This window comes from Genypterus blacodes, unplaced genomic scaffold (genome assembly GCF_046128005.1).
Source record: "Genypterus blacodes isolate CSIRO-AG114 ecotype Tasmania unplaced genomic scaffold, CSIRO-AGI_Gbla_v1 ptg000531l_1, whole genome shotgun sequence".
NCBI classification, from domain to species: Eukaryota; Metazoa; Chordata; class Actinopteri; order Ophidiiformes; family Ophidiidae; genus Genypterus; species Genypterus blacodes.
This window is the reverse complement of record NW_027467285.1, coordinates 2,501-20,000: the sequence shown is the minus strand read 5'-3', so window position 1 is coordinate 20,000 and position 17,500 is coordinate 2,501. Positions and strand designations below refer to the sequence as shown.

General features: G+C 50.2%; 5 protein-coding genes across 5 annotated transcripts in view; 2 read left to right on the top strand and 3 right to left on the bottom strand.

The window, feature by feature from the left end:
* Positions 1 to 5,112, bottom strand: part of dusp22a (dual specificity phosphatase 22a) — a 9,951-nt gene extending 4,839 nt beyond the window's left edge. Inside the window, exons 1-4 of the mRNA XM_076140257.1 lie at positions 4,713 to 5,112; positions 3,306 to 3,339; positions 1,381 to 1,463; positions 1,056 to 1,105 (exon numbers count right to left, since the gene is read on the bottom strand). Of these exons, the coding sequence (XP_075996372.1) occupies positions 1,056 to 1,105; positions 1,381 to 1,463; positions 3,306 to 3,339; positions 4,713 to 4,733 (188 nt within the window). The 5' untranslated portion in view covers positions 4,734 to 5,112. The remainder of the gene's footprint in view (positions 1 to 1,055; positions 1,106 to 1,380; positions 1,464 to 3,305; positions 3,340 to 4,712) is intronic.
* A 15-nt stretch (positions 5,113 to 5,127) lies between these two features.
* cox4i1 (cytochrome c oxidase subunit 4I1) lies at positions 5,128 to 7,565 on the bottom strand. Its single transcript, XM_076140259.1, has 5 exons — positions 7,210 to 7,565; positions 6,342 to 6,418; positions 6,104 to 6,268; positions 5,586 to 5,717; positions 5,128 to 5,453 (listed from the first exon to the last, which is right to left on the bottom strand). Exons 2-5 carry the CDS (start codon positions 6,415 to 6,417, stop codon positions 5,317 to 5,319), a joined length of 510 nt encoding a protein of 169 aa, XP_075996374.1. The 5' UTR covers position 6,418; positions 7,210 to 7,565; the 3' UTR covers positions 5,128 to 5,316.
* An 88-nt stretch (positions 7,566 to 7,653) lies between these two features.
* Positions 7,654 to 9,810, top strand: emc8 (ER membrane protein complex subunit 8). The gene is made up of 5 exons (XM_076140258.1): positions 7,654 to 8,116; positions 8,274 to 8,350; positions 8,420 to 8,489; positions 8,864 to 8,958; positions 9,040 to 9,810. Exons 1-5 carry the CDS (start codon positions 7,913 to 7,915, stop codon positions 9,197 to 9,199), a joined length of 606 nt encoding a protein of 201 aa, XP_075996373.1. The 5' UTR covers positions 7,654 to 7,912; the 3' UTR covers positions 9,200 to 9,810.
* A 274-nt stretch (positions 9,811 to 10,084) lies between these two features.
* On the top strand, positions 10,085 to 12,196 carry gins2 (GINS complex subunit 2). Its single transcript, XM_076140255.1, has 5 exons — positions 10,085 to 10,479; positions 11,324 to 11,438; positions 11,542 to 11,641; positions 11,707 to 11,833; positions 11,903 to 12,196. The coding sequence occupies exons 1-5, from the start codon at positions 10,390 to 10,392 to the stop codon at positions 12,029 to 12,031; spliced, it is 561 nt and encodes a 186-aa protein (XP_075996370.1). The 5' UTR covers positions 10,085 to 10,389; the 3' UTR covers positions 12,032 to 12,196.
* Positions 12,197 to 12,319: 123 nt separating this feature from the next.
* gse1b (Gse1 coiled-coil protein b) overlaps positions 12,320 to 17,500 on the bottom strand; it is a gene marked incomplete at its 5' end in the record, with an annotated part of 7,661 nt that continues 2,480 nt past the window's right edge. The window contains 8 exons of the mRNA XM_076140256.1: positions 12,320 to 14,434; positions 15,096 to 15,199; positions 15,428 to 15,730; positions 15,985 to 16,359; positions 16,433 to 16,540; positions 16,730 to 17,009; positions 17,096 to 17,208; positions 17,317 to 17,500. The exon at positions 17,317 to 17,500 is cut by the window's right edge and continues 436 nt beyond it. Of these exons, the coding sequence (XP_075996371.1) occupies positions 14,294 to 14,434; positions 15,096 to 15,199; positions 15,428 to 15,730; positions 15,985 to 16,359; positions 16,433 to 16,540; positions 16,730 to 17,009; positions 17,096 to 17,208; positions 17,317 to 17,500 (1,608 nt within the window). The remainder of the gene's footprint in view (positions 14,435 to 15,095; positions 15,200 to 15,427; positions 15,731 to 15,984; positions 16,360 to 16,432; positions 16,541 to 16,729; positions 17,010 to 17,095; positions 17,209 to 17,316) is intronic.

Here is a 17,500-nt window from a genome sequence, read left to right as displayed (position 1 = left end):
CTCCTTTAGCTCATGGTGTGTGTGTGTGTGTGTGTGTGTGTTTCCCAATAGAGCAACAGACACAGACGCTTGCCCGCCCGCTCTCTCTCTCTCTCTCTCTCTCTCACTCGCCTCCTCAGCACTTTACTGCCTCTGTGGCTCAGAGGTTTCCGGCTCTTTGCTTCATTATGAGAGGAAGATCTGAACACAAACACACTGAATATAAAAGAAGAAGAAGAACCTGTAGCTTTATCTTTACTTTATATTTACCTCACATCTAAAACTCCAGCACTTTGGTTTGAAATAAGAGGAAATCTGAAACATTGTTGGGAAAATAAATGTTGAAACTAGAGGCAGAGCGACACAGAGCAGCTGGTCGCTCTGCAGTCTGCCACCATGCAGCACACACACACACACACACACACACACACACACACACATCACCATGGAGACACCTCACTGTGTGTGTGTGTGTGTGTGTGTGTGTGTGTGTGTGTGTGTGTGTGTGTGTGTGGCCGTTGGCCCGTCAGTCTCTCTGGTTGTGACAGAGGAGCTTATTAAAGCTCAGCCTGATGCTTCCTTCCTCTGCAGGCTTAGGGGACGACGTCTGATTGCGACACTGGAGGTCAGACAGCACCAAACCACCAGCCAGGCCTCGTTCACCTGCGGCTCACATTTAAAATCAACAGCTCCTCTGTGCCTCGCCTCACACAACACACACACCATCACCACCATGATGACCCAGGGGACTTCCAGGTTCACTGACTGTCCACTGAGCGGCACTGGAGGAAGAGGAGAGCAGCAGCGCCCCCTAGAGCCTCAGGAGAGGCAGAGCAGAACACAGAGCTGTGTGTGTGCGAGTGTGTGTGTGTGTGTGCGAGTGTGTGTGTGTGTGTGTGCGAGTGTGTGTGTGTGTGTGCGAGTGTGTGTGTGTGTGTGCGAGTGTGTGTGTGTGTGTGCGAGTGTGTGTGTGTGTGTGCGAGTGTGTGTGTGTGTGTGCGAGTGTGTGTGTGTGTGTGTGCGAGTGTGTGTGTGTGTGCGAGTGTGTGTGTGTGTGCGAGTGTGTGTGTACCTACAGGTTCTGGCTGGAGGCATCAGCTGCATGGATGCAGAGGTAGGTCATGTCCTGTAAAACAGTCACATACGTTTGATGGAGTAAAGATTTATAAACTAATCCGCCTTAATATCAAATATGTGATCGAAACCCTGAAAGATCAATACAGATGATTTATGTTACTACTGACTATACCTCACATTGATCATACCAATGTATATACACACACACACACACACACACACACACACACACACACACAGGTTGTAAATATATCTCACTGCTGCCCCCAGGCGGCTGATTGAACACATCACACTCCTCATGTTAATACTTTGACCTTTACTGACCTCAAACACAGGCTTGGCGTTGTTGTACACAGACAGAATGTGAGTGATTCCATTCTGAGACAAAGCTTGTCTGTTCTCTGCATCTGGGACACGGGGACAGAGAGACACAGAGACAGAGAGACAGAGAGACAGAGACACAGAGACACAGAGACACAGAGACAGAGAGACAGAGACAGAGACAGAGACACAGAGACAGAGACAGAGACACAGAGACACAGAGACAGAGAGACAGACAGAGACACAGAGACAGAGACAGAGAGACACAGAGACAGAGACAGAGAGACAGAGAGACAGAGACACAGAGACAGAGACAGAGAGACAGACAGAGACACAGAGACAGAGAGACAGAGACAGAGACAGAGACACAGAGACAGAGACAGAGACACAGAGACACAGAGACACAGAGACAGAGAGACAGACAGAGACACAGAGACAGAGACAGAGAGACACAGAGACAGAGACAGAGAGACAGAGAGACAGAGACACAGAGACAGAGACAGAGAGACAGACAGAGACACAGAGACAGAGAGACAGACAGAGACACAGAGACACAGAGACACAGAGACAGAGACACAGAGACAGAGACAGAGACAGAGAGACAGAGAGACAGAGACACAGAGACAGAGAGACAGAGAGAGACACAGAGACAGAGACAGAGACAGAGACAGAGAGACAGAGACAGAGACAGAGAGACAGAGACAGAGAGACACAGAGACAGAGACAGAGAGACAGACAGAGACACAGAGACACAGAGACACAGAGACAGAGACACAGACAGAGACACAGAGACACAGAGACAGAGACACAGACAGAGACACAGAGACACAGAGACACAGAGACAGAGAGACACAGAGACAGAGACACAGACACAGAGACACAGAGACAGACAGAGACACAGAGACAGAGACAGAGACAGAGACAGAGAGACAGAGAGACAGAGACACAGAGACAGAGACAGAGAGACAGAGAGAGACACAGAGACAGAGACAGAGAGACAGAGAGACAGAGAGACAGAGACACAGAGACAGAGACAGAGAGACAGAGAGAGACACAGAGACAGAGACAGAGAGACAGACAGAGACACAGAGACAGAGACACAGACAGAGACACAGAGACACAGAGACAGAGACACAGAGACAGAGAGACAGAGAGACACAGAGACACAGACAGAGACACAGAGACACAGAGACAGAGAGACACAGAGACACAGACAGAGACACAGAGACACAGACACAGACAGAGACACAGAGACACAGAGACACAGAGACAGAGAGACACAGAGACAGAGACACAGACACAGAGACACAGAGACACAGACACAGAGACACAGACACAGAGACACAGAGACAAACACAGAGACACAGACACAGAGACACAGAGACACACAGACACAGACACAGAGACACACAGACACAGACACAGAGACACAGAGACACAGAGACAGAGACACAGAGAGACAGAGACAGAGACACAGAGACAGAGACACACAGACACAGAGACACAGAGACAGAGACACAGAGACAGAGACACAGAGAGAGACACAGAGACACGTTACACGTTAACCACACAGGAGGGACGTGTCCACACGTCCACTCACCTGAACTACATGACTTCATCGGGTCTTACACCTTCTTCATCCATAACTTAAACGTTTAAACTACATTTGTCTGCTGAATCAAGTTGTCATGGTTACTGAGGATGTTTTCGTCTTTAAGGGTTAAATCCGTTCACACATAAAGAGTTTCAACCTGAGGCGTGAAGCTGCAGTTTAACTCATGATGTCACTGAACTCAGTGTGAGGAGGAAGATGAAGAGTCATCATCATCAAAGCTCCGGTTTGACCTGTGACCCCTCCAGCCTCAGGTCTCTGACTGAACATTTACAGCCCAGCTTTATGTCGTGAGTGCAGAGTGAAGAAGGCTCACCTCTGATGTTCCCCAGGTAAAGACCATCAACCACCTGAGGAGCAGCAGACACGACGTCATCATTACATCACATGACCACAGCTGCTGAGCACCAGGACTACACTAACATGACGTAACACACAGTAACACACAGGAACACAGTAACACACAGTAACACACAGGAACACACAGGAACACACGGGAACACACAGTAACACACAGTAACACACAGTAACACACAGGAACACACAGGAACACAGTAACACACAGTAACACACAGGAACACACAGGAACACAGTAACACACAGTAACACACAGTAACACAGTAACACACAGGAACACAGTAACACACAGGAACACACAGGAACACACAGGAACACAGTAACACACAGTAACACACAGGAACACAGTAACACACAGTAACACACAGTAACACACAGTAACACACAGGAACACAGTAACACACAGTAACACAGTAACACACAGTAACACACAGTAACACACGGGAACACACGGGAACACACGGGAACACACGGGAACACACAGTAACACACAGTAACACACAGGAACACAGTAACACACAGTAACACACAGTAACACACGGGAACACACGGGAACACACAGTAACACACAGTAACACACAGGAACACAGTAACACACAGTAACACACAGTAACACACGGGAACACACGGGAACACACGGGAACACACAGTAACACACAGTAACACACAGTAACATACAGGAACACACAGTAACACACAGTAACACACAGTAACACACAGGAACACAGTAACACACAGGAACACAGTAACACACAGTAACACAGTAACACACAGTAACACAGTAACACACAGGAACACACAGGAACACAGTAACACACAGTAACACACAGGAACACAGTAACACACAGTAACACAGTAACACACGGTAACACACAGTAACACGGTAACACACAGTAACACACAGGAACACAGTAACACACAGGAACACAGTAACACACAGTAACACAGTAACACACGGTAACACACAGTAACACACAGGAACACAGTAACACACAGGAACACAGTAACACAGTAACACACAGTAACACACAGGAACACAGTAACACACGGTAACACACAGGAACACAGTAACACACAGTAACACAGTAACACACAGTAACACACAGGAACACAGTAACACACAGTAACACACAGGAACACAGTAACACACAGGAACACAGTAACACACAGGAACACACAGTAACACACAGGAACACAGTAACACACAGGAACACAGTAACACACAGGAACACACAGTAACACAGGAACACACAGGAACACAGTAACACACAGGAACACAGTAACACACAGTAACACAGTAACACACAGGAGCCCAGTAACTCGCAGTAAAACGCGGGTTGACTCGCAGTGACTCGCAGTGACTCGCCTTGTTCATGCCGTTCCCCATGGTCGCGGGTCTCTCGCTGTGATCGGGCAGCAGTCGTGACCTCTGAACCTCAGACTCAGTGAAGGTAAACGATCATCATCGTTTATATCTTCCAGATCGTTGTTAGCGCCTCTACCTCTCTCTCTCACACACACACACACACACACACACTCGTCTTCCGGGTTTGTTTGACAACAACGGCCGGCTACTTCATCCGGTAAGTGACGTCACCCCTCACGCACACTCTCCAGTTTCCTTTCTGTACTCTGATACGCAGCTGCTTGCGATTCTAGACGGAGTGACGTCATCCTCGCAGTACGCATCTCAGAGTGAACCTGCAGCTGGTTTAACATGACGTATCCATATGTGTGTGTGTGTGTGTGTGTGTGATGGAGCAGTAAATGAACACAGTGTGTAACATGTGGATCTTTAATCTGACTCTATAATACACAAGGACCTTAGGAGGAAGAAGCTTCCAGAAGCAGCCTGAGGTGAGATGAACGCTTGATAAATACAGAGGTGGAGGGTTTATGGTGTGTGTGGTCTGTGTGGTCTTCCCGGGTGATTGGTCCACACACGTGTGTGTGTGTTTGGTCCCCTGGTCTCACTTCTTCCACTGCTTGTTCTCGTAGTCCCACTGAGAGGAGAAGCCCTCCACTGGGTTGATCCTCATGTCCAGCATCCTCTGGAGCTCCTTGGCCTTATACTCAGGGTCGAAGGTGTGAGGCACCGGGCCGTACACTAAACACACACACACACATGTTCAGATCATCATGGGGTCAAACATACTTCCATACAGTCTCCGTGTGTGTGTTTGCTGCCCTCTGCTGATCAGCTGCTGCTTCTTCTTCTTCTTCATGTGTTCATACTTACCAAACTTCCTCTGCCACATGACCACGAAGCCTGTGATGCCCACGAAGAAGAAGATGGCGCCCAGCACAGACTTCCACTCTGAGCTGCTCTGGTTCATCTCAGCAAAGCTCTGGTTGAAGCTGATGCGGTACACTGTCCACACAGAGGACAGCGTTAGGACAGGGGACGGGGGACGGGACAGGGAACAGGGGGGGGACAGGGGACGGGTCTGGAGGTCTCTAATGGACCCTGATGACCTATGATCACGTGTAAGAGCCTCTACAGCTCCTCTACATGAAGACAGAAGCTTAGATACAGGCTGATATGTTGACCTCTGACCTTTAACCCATCGTGAGGTCAAACAGAAAAAGAACAGAGGTGAGGAGGGGTCAGCCTCATGACATCATCACACAGGAGAGACACTGAGCTTTTATTGTGGAGGGCAGAACTTGTATCATAACAACATGAGGGTCCATTAGAGACCTCCAGACCTGAAGAGAAGAACATCTGACAGAGGAGGTCAGAGGTCAGAGTCTTACGTGCGATCTTCTCATCGTTGGACAGAGCGGCCCAGGAGCCCTTCTCCTTCTCCTTCAGGGTGGCCTGCTCCGGGCTCAGGTTCTGCACGTAGCAGATGTCAGGTAGAGGGTTCTCTCTCCTGTCAAAGTAGGCGGGGAGAGTGTAGGCCTCCACCTTAGCAACGCCTGCAGGGGGCAGAAGACCACATGAGGCACAGCTTCACTCCATCATGAGCATCAACAGGACCTTCAGACTCACCATGGCCTCCACGCACACACACTGAGGTGGACACGGCTCGTTTGCTGAGGAGGCGAAGAGCTCTGGTGGCCAACATCCTGTGGAGAAGATCAGAAGAGACACACGCACACCAGAGACCATGAAGAAGAAGAAGAAGGCTGAATGAGTCCAAGTAGAGCTAGACCAACACCCCCCCCCCCTCTCTCAGCTGTGAGCTCTTTGTGTCTTCATGTTTGTAATCTTTTCACTTTTATTAATCAAATGTCTCATATTGACCCTTAATAGTTTTATAAACTCTTATATTGATCACCTACCCTGCTTCACACTTTAATACGCAGTGATGCGTTTACGGACACCGCGGACATGACGCACTTTCAGGTTATAACATTACTACATTATGATGATCATCATGAACACAAACAGAGGACACAAGTACACGGCCTGACCATGTCCAGAGGTCAGGTCAGGGTTCATCGCATCTTAAGTTCCTGTCTGTCTGTCGCTGTGTTGTCCTTTCTCTCTCCACTGCGAGGCTAAGCTAAGAGCTAAGCTAACACAAGGTCACAGCGCCGCAGACAAGACGCGCTCACCGTTAAACAACTGGTTGGTGTGTTTGTGTATAAATTAACATCCGCATTCCTAAAATCTAACTCGACTTTATTCATAAACTCTTGAGTTCTGTTGCTTTGATATAAAATCAGATTAGCGGCTGTAGAGCGAGGATGCTAACGAGGCTAGCCTCCGGTGCTTCCTGTCAGCAAGCCGCTTCCTGTCTAACTGCATATTTAACTCGAACATATTTAACTCAAACATATTTAACACAGAGGTAAAGATGGTGAGTGAAACAATATGAGCTCTTTGTGTGAACATGTAGAGATGTGAGGTTTACCTTTTGTCTGTCTGAAACTCCGCTCGATGAGAGAGAGGACGGAAGCTAGGATGTTCTTCTTCTTCGAATTTTTTTTCCTGCTCGTTATTAGGGAAACGTGGTAATCAGCGACACCTACCGGTAAGAAAGTCTATCGGATGTACTGCCCCTGCTGCCCCGGAAATGAAAACAAAAGGAAGGAGCTCAGATTGTTTAATCTAATCAGCTGATCTGTGAAACTACTGCACTACGAAGCCCCGCTGGAATCAAACAAAGCAAATTACATATAAGTTATGGTATTCTTATCTAAATGCTATTTTTAGCACCCAGAAGCTATTTTGTTTGTATGTGTTGAGCTCATATTAACCGGGACATAAACTAAACCAATAACTCAACATTTAAATAATAAAAGCTCTATAGTTGTGAACCTTTAAGCTGTTTGTGTTGTTATTTTTTTTCATGATTGATGTTTATCTGTCCGGATGACGTCACTGTGATCGTTAGACAGTGCAAACCATCGCCGCTCCGCCACGTCGCTTTACGACACTTCCAGTAGACTTTACGACACCGCCGGTGCAGGAGACTTAACGGTTAGCTAGCAGCTGCGCTCGAAATCAGCTGAACGTTAGGCTCTGCTCAGAAGGTCAGAGGTCACCCGCGCTCAAAGGCGGCTCGTGCGTGCTCGTGTGTCCCGTTAGCTCCGGCTAGCAGCGTTAGCACAGACATGCCCGTCATCCTCAGCACGCAGGCGTACTGCAAGATGCTGCTGCACGCGGCTAAGTACCCGCATTGCGCCGTCAACGGGCTGCTGGTGGCGGAGAAGAAGAAGGACCGGAAGCGCGACGCCCCGCTGCTCTGCGTGGACTGCGTGCCGCTCTTCCACGGGACTCTGGCACTCGCCCCCATGCTGGAGGCCGCGCTGACGCTGGTGAGTGACGCGGAGCCCCGCAGAGCGAACGTCATACTACAAAACGTTTCAATGTTGTCTTCATAAACATTTAGATTAAGGCTGAACATACATGACGACGTTCCTGTGTGTGTGTATGTGTGTGTATGTGTGTGTGTGTGTGTGTGTGTGTCCACAGATAGACACGTGGTGTAAGCAGCATCATTACATCATCTCTGCCTACTATCAGGCTAATGAGCACTCTAAGGACCTCAGGTAAGGGCTCTACTGTTTGGACTGACGGACTGTTACCGTGGCAACCTCTACATCTCTGCTCTCTGTCAGACCCAATCAGGTTGCAGAAAAAGTTGCAGCCAGGATTTCTGAGAACTTCAGCGAAGCAGCCATCGTCATGGTAACAGTAAATCGTTTGGTTCCTCTGCAGTAAACAGGAAGTTACAATCAACTGTCACCTGCACGCATCATCACACACACATCCACATACACACACACCCACACACCACCACCATCATCATCATCATCTTCAATGAAACAGCTGAGCTCAGCCAGCCAGTCAGCAACACATGCAATACATCAACAAAGATGCCTCAGATGTGTTTACAGGAAGTTTCCCTTAGGTGTCAGTGACCTTTTAGAGGCTCTACAGAGCTGCTCCACCATGGGGCGACGTCTGTTACCCAGGCACTGTGGTTGGCACCTGGAAGTCACCTTAATTATCAATGAAACGCATTGTAACCATAATTGAACATCTGTTTGGTTTCTCCTCAGGTGGACAACAGCAGACTGAGCATCAGCTGCTTTGAGCCCATCGTGCTCATCTATGATCACCATGACAACAAGTGGAGGGGCCGAGACGGAAACTAGTGAGTGTGAAGATTTAACACACACACACACACACACGCACACACTCTCTCTCACTCTCTAAGGTGTGTGTCTGGTTGCAGTGAGTGTTTTGAGGATTGGCACGAGGCCCAGAAGATCACGTCAGCTCTGCTGGAGGGGCGGTCCTACGAACAACTGATCGACTTCGACAATCACCTGGACGACCTGAGGAACGACTGGACCAACCCTGTCATCAACAAGTCTGTGCTAGACCTCTGCTGACAGAAGAACCTGCAGAACTCCTGAGGGGCGGAGCTTCTGCTCCCTTCATGAGGAAGATGATGATGATGATGATGATGATGGTTTGTGTTGTTTCAGCTCGTTTTACATTTCAGGACTAACAGATGAAATTTATAAACTTTCTAAATGTTCATTTGTTTTGTTGTGATCAGGAGAGAAATTACATCATTAACAAATAAGACGATTAGAGTAAAGAGCTTATTATCAAACTAAACAGACAAGATGGCCGACAGGGCTATAAAGAAGAGAATCTCTCAGCTGATGATGATGTCACTGCGGCGTCACAGGATCTGCTGTCATTGATCCTGATCATCAGCTCAACATGATCAATGATGTGACCTCTGACCCCTGACCTCTTCATGTCAGTCTTGAGTCATTTTGCTGAGATTTGGAGTTTGGTAGATTTAACAGAGTTTTTTGGGTAAAATATTTATTCATACTGAATCTTCACTAAACAAACCATTTAATAAATAATGTGATTTGGAGACATAAGTTTATATTTGTGATTAAGTTTCAGCAGTAAGAAGCAGAAAATGAAACTCATTTTGTTTTTTACAGAAACTGAATGTAAATTAAAACCTTTCGAAAATGTTTGACCCGTTTACTTTTTAAAGAGAATTCAAAACTTTAAAGACTCAGAACACGCACGCACGCACACACACACACGCACCCCTCTTAAATACATGAATCATGTTGGTGATGAAGCTGCTGACCTGCAGGTGGAGATGAAGAGGCTCCTCATCAGGGCAGCTGGATGAGTTCTGGTTCTACAACAAGCAGAGGAACATCAGAGAAGAAGAAGAGACAACGTGAGAGAGACGGACAGAGGGGCTGTACTTTAACTTTCATTTCATATTTAAAGCTAAGTCACTTTACGTTAAGTTGCGTCTCGCTGCTGAGTTTAACCCTTTAGGCTTCACTGAAGGAAACATCGTTTGTTTGTTAAACACGAGTTCATCTGCGGCTGGACGCGTGTTGCTGATCTGGCGACGCCTGGCGGCCAAATGTTCGCTTACACCAAACAACATAACGTCCCACACTGATGACTCAGACGCCCCGCCCATCTGTTTGCGTCTGACCTCGATGACGCGGCGTCGCAGCGCGGGAGCTTCGCTGTAGCTGAGGACCTGTTCTCCGTTTTGTCGCTTTGGAGGTTCGGCAGGACGCCGCTGATGGATCCCGCCGAGGTCGAGTTCCTCTCTGAGAAACAAACGGTGACGATCATCCCGAACTTTAGTCTGGACCGAATCTTCCTCATCTGCGTGAGTAACACACACAGACGCACACAGACACACAGACACACAGACACACACAGACGCACACAGACAGAGACACACAGACACAGACACACAGACACACAGACACACACACACACAGACACACAGACACACACAGACAGAGACACACAGACACAGACACAGACACACACAGAGACACAGACACACAGACACACAGACACACACACACACAGACACACAGACACACACAGACAGAGACACACAGACACAGACACAGACACACACAGACACACAGACACACACAGACACACAGACACACAGACACAGACACACAGACACACAGACACACACACACACACAGACACACACAGACACAGACACACAGACACACACAGACACACACACACACAGACACAGACAGACACAGACACACACAGACACACAGACACACACAGACACAGACACACACAGACACACACAGACAAAGACACACAGACACAGACACAGACACAGACAGACACAGACACACAGACACAGACACACAGACACACACAGACAGACACAGACACACACAGACACACAGACACACTACATCAGTTTGTAAACATTATGACGTCATTTATTTTACGAGAAACAATAACTGCTCAGATACAAAACAATATGAAGAACAAAATGACTTCATCTTCATCATCATCACATATATATGCAGTATGAGTATAAGGACAGAAAAGAAACAACATTATCTTGATGTAGTTAAGTTTGTAATGAAGTCATCAGGTCCACTTAGAGTCCTGGATCAGCTGTGTCATCATCACAGTGACAGGTTTGTGATGTGGGAGGAGCTAAGAAGCTTGATGTGTGTTGTCAGGGCGACCTGGGTCCCTTTAACCCTGGACTTCCTGTCGATGTGCCGGTGTGGCTCGCCCTCAACCTGAAGCAGAGACAGAAGTGCAGAATCGTGCCTCCTGATTGGATGGACGTGGGTAAGACAGACAGACAGACAGACAGACAGACAGACAGACAGACAGACACACACACACACACACACACAGCTGATGAACTCCCTCTGCTGCTCCTCCTCTGCAGAGAAGCTGGAGGAGCTCCGTGAGCAGGAGAGGAAGGAGGAGGCGTTCACGCGTGTTCCCAGCCTGCATTACATGGAGCTCACCAAGCTGCTGCTCAACCAGTGAGTGTCTTTGTCCTCCTGACCCTTTGTCTCTGTGAGGTCGTGACCCCGCTTTGTGTTTCCAGCGCATCAGACGACTTCCCCAAGGCCGACCAGATCCGCACGCTGGTCAAAGACATCTGGGACACACGCATCGCCAAGCTCCGCCTCTCCGCAGACAGCTTCATCGCTCAGCAGGAAGCTCACGCTAAGGTGAGTGACCGGAGCGCCGCGCTTCCTCTCCTCGCAGGAAGTCTCTGATCAGCTGTTCTCCTCTTCCAGCTGGATAACCTGACGCTAATGGAGATCAACACCATCCGCTCCTTCCTGCTCGACTCGCTCAACGCCATGTTCAAGCTGCGCTCCAACCTGCAGCCGGGCTCCAGAGAGGCTCCGCCCCCAGACCACTGAGGCCACAGAGCAGCCACAGAGCGTCCAGAGGGGCCGTCACGTCTGCACGCCGTCACGCTTTGACAGAACTTCCTGGAATTTGAAAATGTTTTGGAAAAAACTGCAATGTCTTTATTTTTACTGAGAAAGTAAAACCTGAGGAGAATAAAGAGATTTTATATCACAGACTGAACACTTAATCTGTAAACAGTGCGGAGGAGGGTCAGAGGTCACACAGGGTGAGAGGTCACACGGGGTCAGGGGTCACACAGGGTCAGCCCTTCCCACACACACACAGAAACATGTTCATCATTTTTGAAATCTTTTATTCTTTTTTGTCTGAAATCACAGTCGTATATTCATAAATACCTAATTACTACATTCAACAAAGAATATATTACATTACAACGAATCCAAACAAGTACAATTTAAAAACGCCTTCACAGCATCTAGAATCCTCCGGCTGCGATGTGGGCGGAGCCACGGCACGTGGACGGGCGGCTGCCGCGGCTCCGGACCGGCCCGGCCTCCGTCTGACGGGCCGGGACCTCGTTTAGAGACGCGAGAGCTCAGGAACACGTTAGAGATGAAGGTGGACTCTCAGACTGTAGAGGCACTTAGAGTCAATGTCAAAGGTCGTTGTGCTTCAGGTTACAGAGGAAACATCAAGCTTCAGTCTGAAGACGCAGACGAGCTCACGTCTGTCACTCACAGCTCAACTCTTAGAGTGACACTTGGACTTCATCTTCATCTTCAGCCTGGCGCTCTGTGTTCCTCTGTAAGGAGTCCAGAGGAGGACGCAACTTACAGAGGAACCAAGAGGGAAGGAGGTGAAGATGATGAAGATGATGAAGACTGAGTAGAATCGTCTGCGTATGGTTAAATGATGGCGGATGCACGTGGAGCTACAACGTGAAGTCTGAGAGCAGAAGAAGAATGAGACGGACGGGCGCGATGCTTCCACCAGACGGCCTCTGAATGTTGACAGCTTCAGGCGGCGACAGCGTGACGGAGCTGAAACTTGTTTACATGTTGGCACAGTTTCTTCTCAGGCTGTTTGGGTTTGATGTTAAGTAGATTTGAGCAAATGGTCGAGTTAGTACCTCGTGTGTGTGTGTGTGTGTGTGTGTGTGTTCCTGCAGAGGTCGTGGCCAAACATCGCAGCACATTTTGATGATCTGGATCATAGTTCTCTCTGTTTAACATCTTTAGGCGTAGAGCCAGTGTGTCCTGTAGGAACACCCGGTCACCACTAGATGGCAGCAGAGCCTGAGGGTGAAGCGCTGCAGGTTGAACTCAAAGCCAGCAGCAGTGAAACGTTTCCTTATCGCTACAAAGACGAACAACAGCTGACCTGAGGAGTTTGTTTGACACATGGCGGGGTCGGGGCGAGGGGGCGGAGCCTGGCTGCGTAGCGTCTGTGTCCAGCAGCGGCACAAACACTAAAAGTCTAAACTTCTGTTCAACCCAAACAAAGCAGAAACATATCAAAATGGCAGGCGTTTGATTAAAGGAATAAAAACATACAAAATTCTTTGAGTCTTCATATTTACAATACAAGGCTGAAGCACCTTTAAAATTCTCAAATTTTCTATTTCCAAATAAAACTTTTCCATAATTCTTTCCAAAAATGTGCATTTATTTCCTAATGTGAACTTTGTTGTGACTCAGTTACCACGACGACCTTCAGCCCAAACTCTTAAGTGCATTTCCAATTCAGGAGCTGACTTGGTTGCCATGGCAACAAGCTCCGTTTGGAGGAGTGGAGTGGCCGCACCCCCCTGGGCAGGCTCCTCCCTCATTGGCAGGATTGTCTCTGGCTGTGAGGGCGCAGTGTGTGTGTGTGTGTGTGTGTGTGTGTGTGTGTGTGTGTGTGAGTGTGTGAGCGTGTGTGTGTGTGTGTGTGTGTGTGTGCGTGTGTGCGTGTGTGCGTGTGTGTGTGTGTGAGTGTGCGCGTGTGAGCGTGTGTGTGTGTGTGTGTGTGTGTGTGTGTGTGTGTGTGAGTGTGTGCGTGTGTGAGTGTGTGCGTGTGTGAGTGTGTGCGTGTGCTTGTGTGTGTGTGTGTGTGTTCTGATCCTCACACACTGCGGCTCCAGGCTCTGGTGCTCGTGTTGTTTGGCGTGATTGGCACATCAGTCTGTCCTTCATCATTCACTCACTCTCTCCTCTTCTGGGCCGGTCAGGGCCGTGAAAATAAACTCTTGTAGTGAGTCTGAATGGGGGGAGGAGCCTGGAGGCCCTTGGGCAGGCGTGTGGGGTCACCTGAGGGGGGGGGGGGGGGGGTCACCTGGGGGGGTAGCCTTTGTAATGGCCGCCTCTGGGCCAGTGAGTCTGCGGCAGCGTCAAGCACTTCCTGAAGTGCTCCAGCTCGGCCTGAAGCTTCTCTCTCTCCACCGCCAGCTTCTGTCTCTGAGACATCAGCTCCTACACACACAGCACCACAGAAGAAGACACACAGGGAGTTAGAGGGCACCATGTTGTTGTTGGAAACCTGCAAAACTGAACTGTGTATGTACGTGTGTGTGTGTGTGTGTGTGTGCATGTGTGTGTGTGTGCATGTGCCTGTGTGTGTGTGTGTGCACATGTGTGTGTGTATGTATGTGTGTGTGTGTGCATGTGTGTGTGTGTGTGTGTGCATGTTCCTGTGTGTGTGTGTGCACATGTGTGTGTGTGTGCGCGTGCATGCGTGTGTGTGTGTGTGTGCGTGCGTGCATGTGTGTGTGTGTGCATGTATGTTTGTGTGCGTGTTTGTGTGCGTGTGTGCACGTGTCTGTGCACGTGTGTGTGTGTGTGTGCGTGTGTGTGTGTCTGTGTGTGCGTGTGTGTGTCTGTGTGTGTGTGTGTCTGTGTGTGCGTGTGTGTGTGTCTGTGTGTGTGTCTGTGTGTGTGTGTGTGTGTGTGTGTGTGTGTGTGTCTGTGTGTGTGTCTGTGTGTGTGTGTGTGTGTGTGTGTGTGTGTGTGTGTGTGTGTGTGTGTGTGTGTGTGTCTGTGTGTGTGTGTGTGTGTGTGTGTGTGTGTGTGTGTGTGTGTGTGTGTGTGTGTGTGTGTGTGTGTGTGTGTGTGTGTGTGTGTGTGTGTGTGTTACCCCCATGCTCTGTGACAGCTGCTCAGCAGTCAGACTCAGGTTGAAGTTGTGAGTCTCCAGTCTTCTACATTGACTCTGTAACACCTGTCGCTCCAAACTTTGCTCTGTAAAACATAAACACAGAGGAGCTGTAAGGGGGCGGAGCTTACCTCACCTCTCTACAGCTGTGATAGACGTGTAAACGCTGCTCTCTGGTGGCAGAGCAGAGTACTACACAGCTTCAGCTCTCCTGTTTAGCTGTCGGTCATCTTATCGTCGTCCACGTTGCCATGGTTTCTCTGCTCTGTCATCATCACAGCTGAGTTACATACATGTGGCGTACGTGTGCCTACCTTCAGCGTATTCCTGATAAGCCTCAAATACAGATTCGATCCCCTGCCACCTGGACACGGGAGCCTCGTCTTCATCCTCTTCTTCTTCCTCCGAGCCCTCGGGAGCGGACAGGTCGTCTCTGGTCCCCGAGGCGTCCTGCCGGGGGGGCGGAGGGAAGCGCTGACCGTTGGGCTGAGGAGGAGCCGAGGAGGAGAAGGAGTGCGAGGGCGGCGGCCGGCCGGGCGCGCCCTGAAGCTCGGGAATGTTGTAGTGAACGGACGACTCCTGAGGGTGAGACGACTCAGACAGACCGGCAGCTCCACCTACAGGAGGGAGAGGGAACAGCAGGGTTACAGACGACATGATGACACTGAGCTGGAACATGAGGAGAAGCTCTGAGATTCTGATTCATAACAAGAACAACATCATGTTTATAAACTGGGACAAACATGTAGAGAAAAACACCCAGCAGGGGGCGCTGTGAGGCCACCCAGCAGGGGGCGCTGTGAGGCCACCCAGCAGGGGGCGCTGTGAGGCCACCCAGCAGGGGGGGGGGGGGGGGTACCAGCTGTGGTACCTTTGTGTTTCTGCAGAGCCTTCTGAGTCGACTGAAGCACCGACTCGTGGAACTGCTGAGCAAATTCCTCCGGAGTGAAGCTGTCCCAGGGTTTGGTTCGTCCGTTCAGACTAGAGAGACCCTCTTTGGCCTGCAGGGGGTTTGAGGGCCGCAAGCTGTTCAACAAGCTGGAGCTCCTCCTGGAGGCCGGCCCCTCCGCCGGCCCCCGGGCCTTGTCTGGATGGACGGCTGGAGAGGGGGGCTCCTTTGGTCTCAACGTGTCCCCGAGGGGTTTGTGGTGGCCAATGGGGGACGCTGGGCGATGTAGGGGGGGGCTGTGGGGTCTGATCCCGGGGGGGTCTTCTGATTCAGCCCGAGGTGCCACCGCTGCAGAAACTGAAACCATTTCAACATGTTAGTGAAGATCAGACGCTGCTGCGGGTCCACAGGTTCTGGTTCTGGTTCTCACCGTGAGCTGCCGGGCTCTGACACAGAGGGTGGGGGGCGTGTCTAATGGTATCCAAGGTAACGCTCCTCTCTTTGATAGCCTGCAGCAGCTCGGCCACTCGTTCATTATCTGACAAACAGAAGAAGGTGTGAGCTGCTGCTCCGCCCCCTCGGCTCTGCCGCCGCCCAGAGGACGGCGGCAGCAGCCCAGGGTTGCTATGGTAACACACAGACCTAAAGCCTCCAGATCCTCACAGTCACACATCAAACATCACAAGGTTATCTCCACAGTTTGACTCTGGACCTCTCACACACACACCTCGTCTCTGCTGCATGGAGACGTGAGACAGTCTGAAGGTGGTGAGGAACTTCTTCTTGTCCTCCAGCTCTGGAGCTCCGTCCATCTCCTCAGGGGTGAAGCGTGTGCTGAGGGGCCGAGGTGGGAGAGGAGGAGGAGGAGGTGTGCGCTTGGAGTGCAGGACGGGCGGTGAGGGGCTTCGCTCCCTCAGCATCCTCCTCCTCTTCCTCCTCTTCTGCAGCACCAGCTCCTCTCTCTGGCCCACAGTGGTCAGACCAAACACGCCCAGGAAGTCCAGTTTCTGTGGAGGAAGCAGAAGAATCCAGCTGACTGAGCGTGGTCCCGTGTGTGTGTGTGTGTGTGTTTGCAGTGGAGCAGGTGTTGTACCTCTGTGCAGTCGTCCAGTTTGAGCGCCGGCTGCTCTGACACTCTTCTGAGATGAGCCCTCACCTCCTCTTCATCGCTCTCATCATACGAGTCGTCCAGCTCGTAGTAGTAACCTGCAGCACACACACACACACACACACACACACAGAGGAGGAGATGCGTCAGCCCCGCCCAGGACATCAGAGACCTCATGTCCCACGTCACGCCACCAGGTGTCTCACCTTTCTCCCTGGCCTCCCTCCTCCTCCTCTCCTCCAGGTCCAGTTTGCTGACGGGCCTCCTGTGCTGCTGAAGGAACTCATCGTAGATCAGCGGCGTCTCTGGACTCGCCCCCGACGCCGCCGCCTGTCCCGTCCCTGAGCCCTGCGTGTGTCCGTGGCGACAGTGGGCCTGGAGGTTCTTGGC

Coding starts and splice junctions, on each gene's coding strand:
- cox4i1 (XM_076140259.1), bottom strand. CDS start 6,417: ATGTTGGCCACCAGAGCTCTTCGCCTCCTCAGCAAACGAGCCGTGTCC. Junction 6,269..6,341: donor GTGTGTGCGTGGAGGCCATG/GTGAGTCTGAAG, acceptor TGCCCCCTGCAG/GCGTTGCTAAGGTGGAGGCC. Junction 5,454..5,585: donor CATGTGGCAGAGGAAGTTTG/GTAAGTATGAAC, acceptor GTGTGTGTTTAG/TGTACGGCCCGGTGCCTCAC.
- emc8 (XM_076140258.1), top strand. CDS start 7,913: ATGCCCGTCATCCTCAGCACGCAGGCGTACTGCAAGATGCTGCTGCAC. Junction 8,117..8,273: donor TGGAGGCCGCGCTGACGCTG/GTGAGTGACGCG, acceptor GTGTGTCCACAG/ATAGACACGTGGTGTAAGCA. Junction 8,351..8,419: donor GAGCACTCTAAGGACCTCAG/GTAAGGGCTCTA, acceptor GCTCTCTGTCAG/ACCCAATCAGGTTGCAGAAA.
- gins2 (XM_076140255.1), top strand. CDS start 10,390: ATGGATCCCGCCGAGGTCGAGTTCCTCTCTGAGAAACAAACGGTGACG. Junction 11,642..11,706: donor ACCAAGCTGCTGCTCAACCA/GTGAGTGTCTTT, acceptor TTGTGTTTCCAG/CGCATCAGACGACTTCCCCA. Junction 11,834..11,902: donor AGCAGGAAGCTCACGCTAAG/GTGAGTGACCGG, acceptor CTCCTCTTCCAG/CTGGATAACCTGACGCTAAT.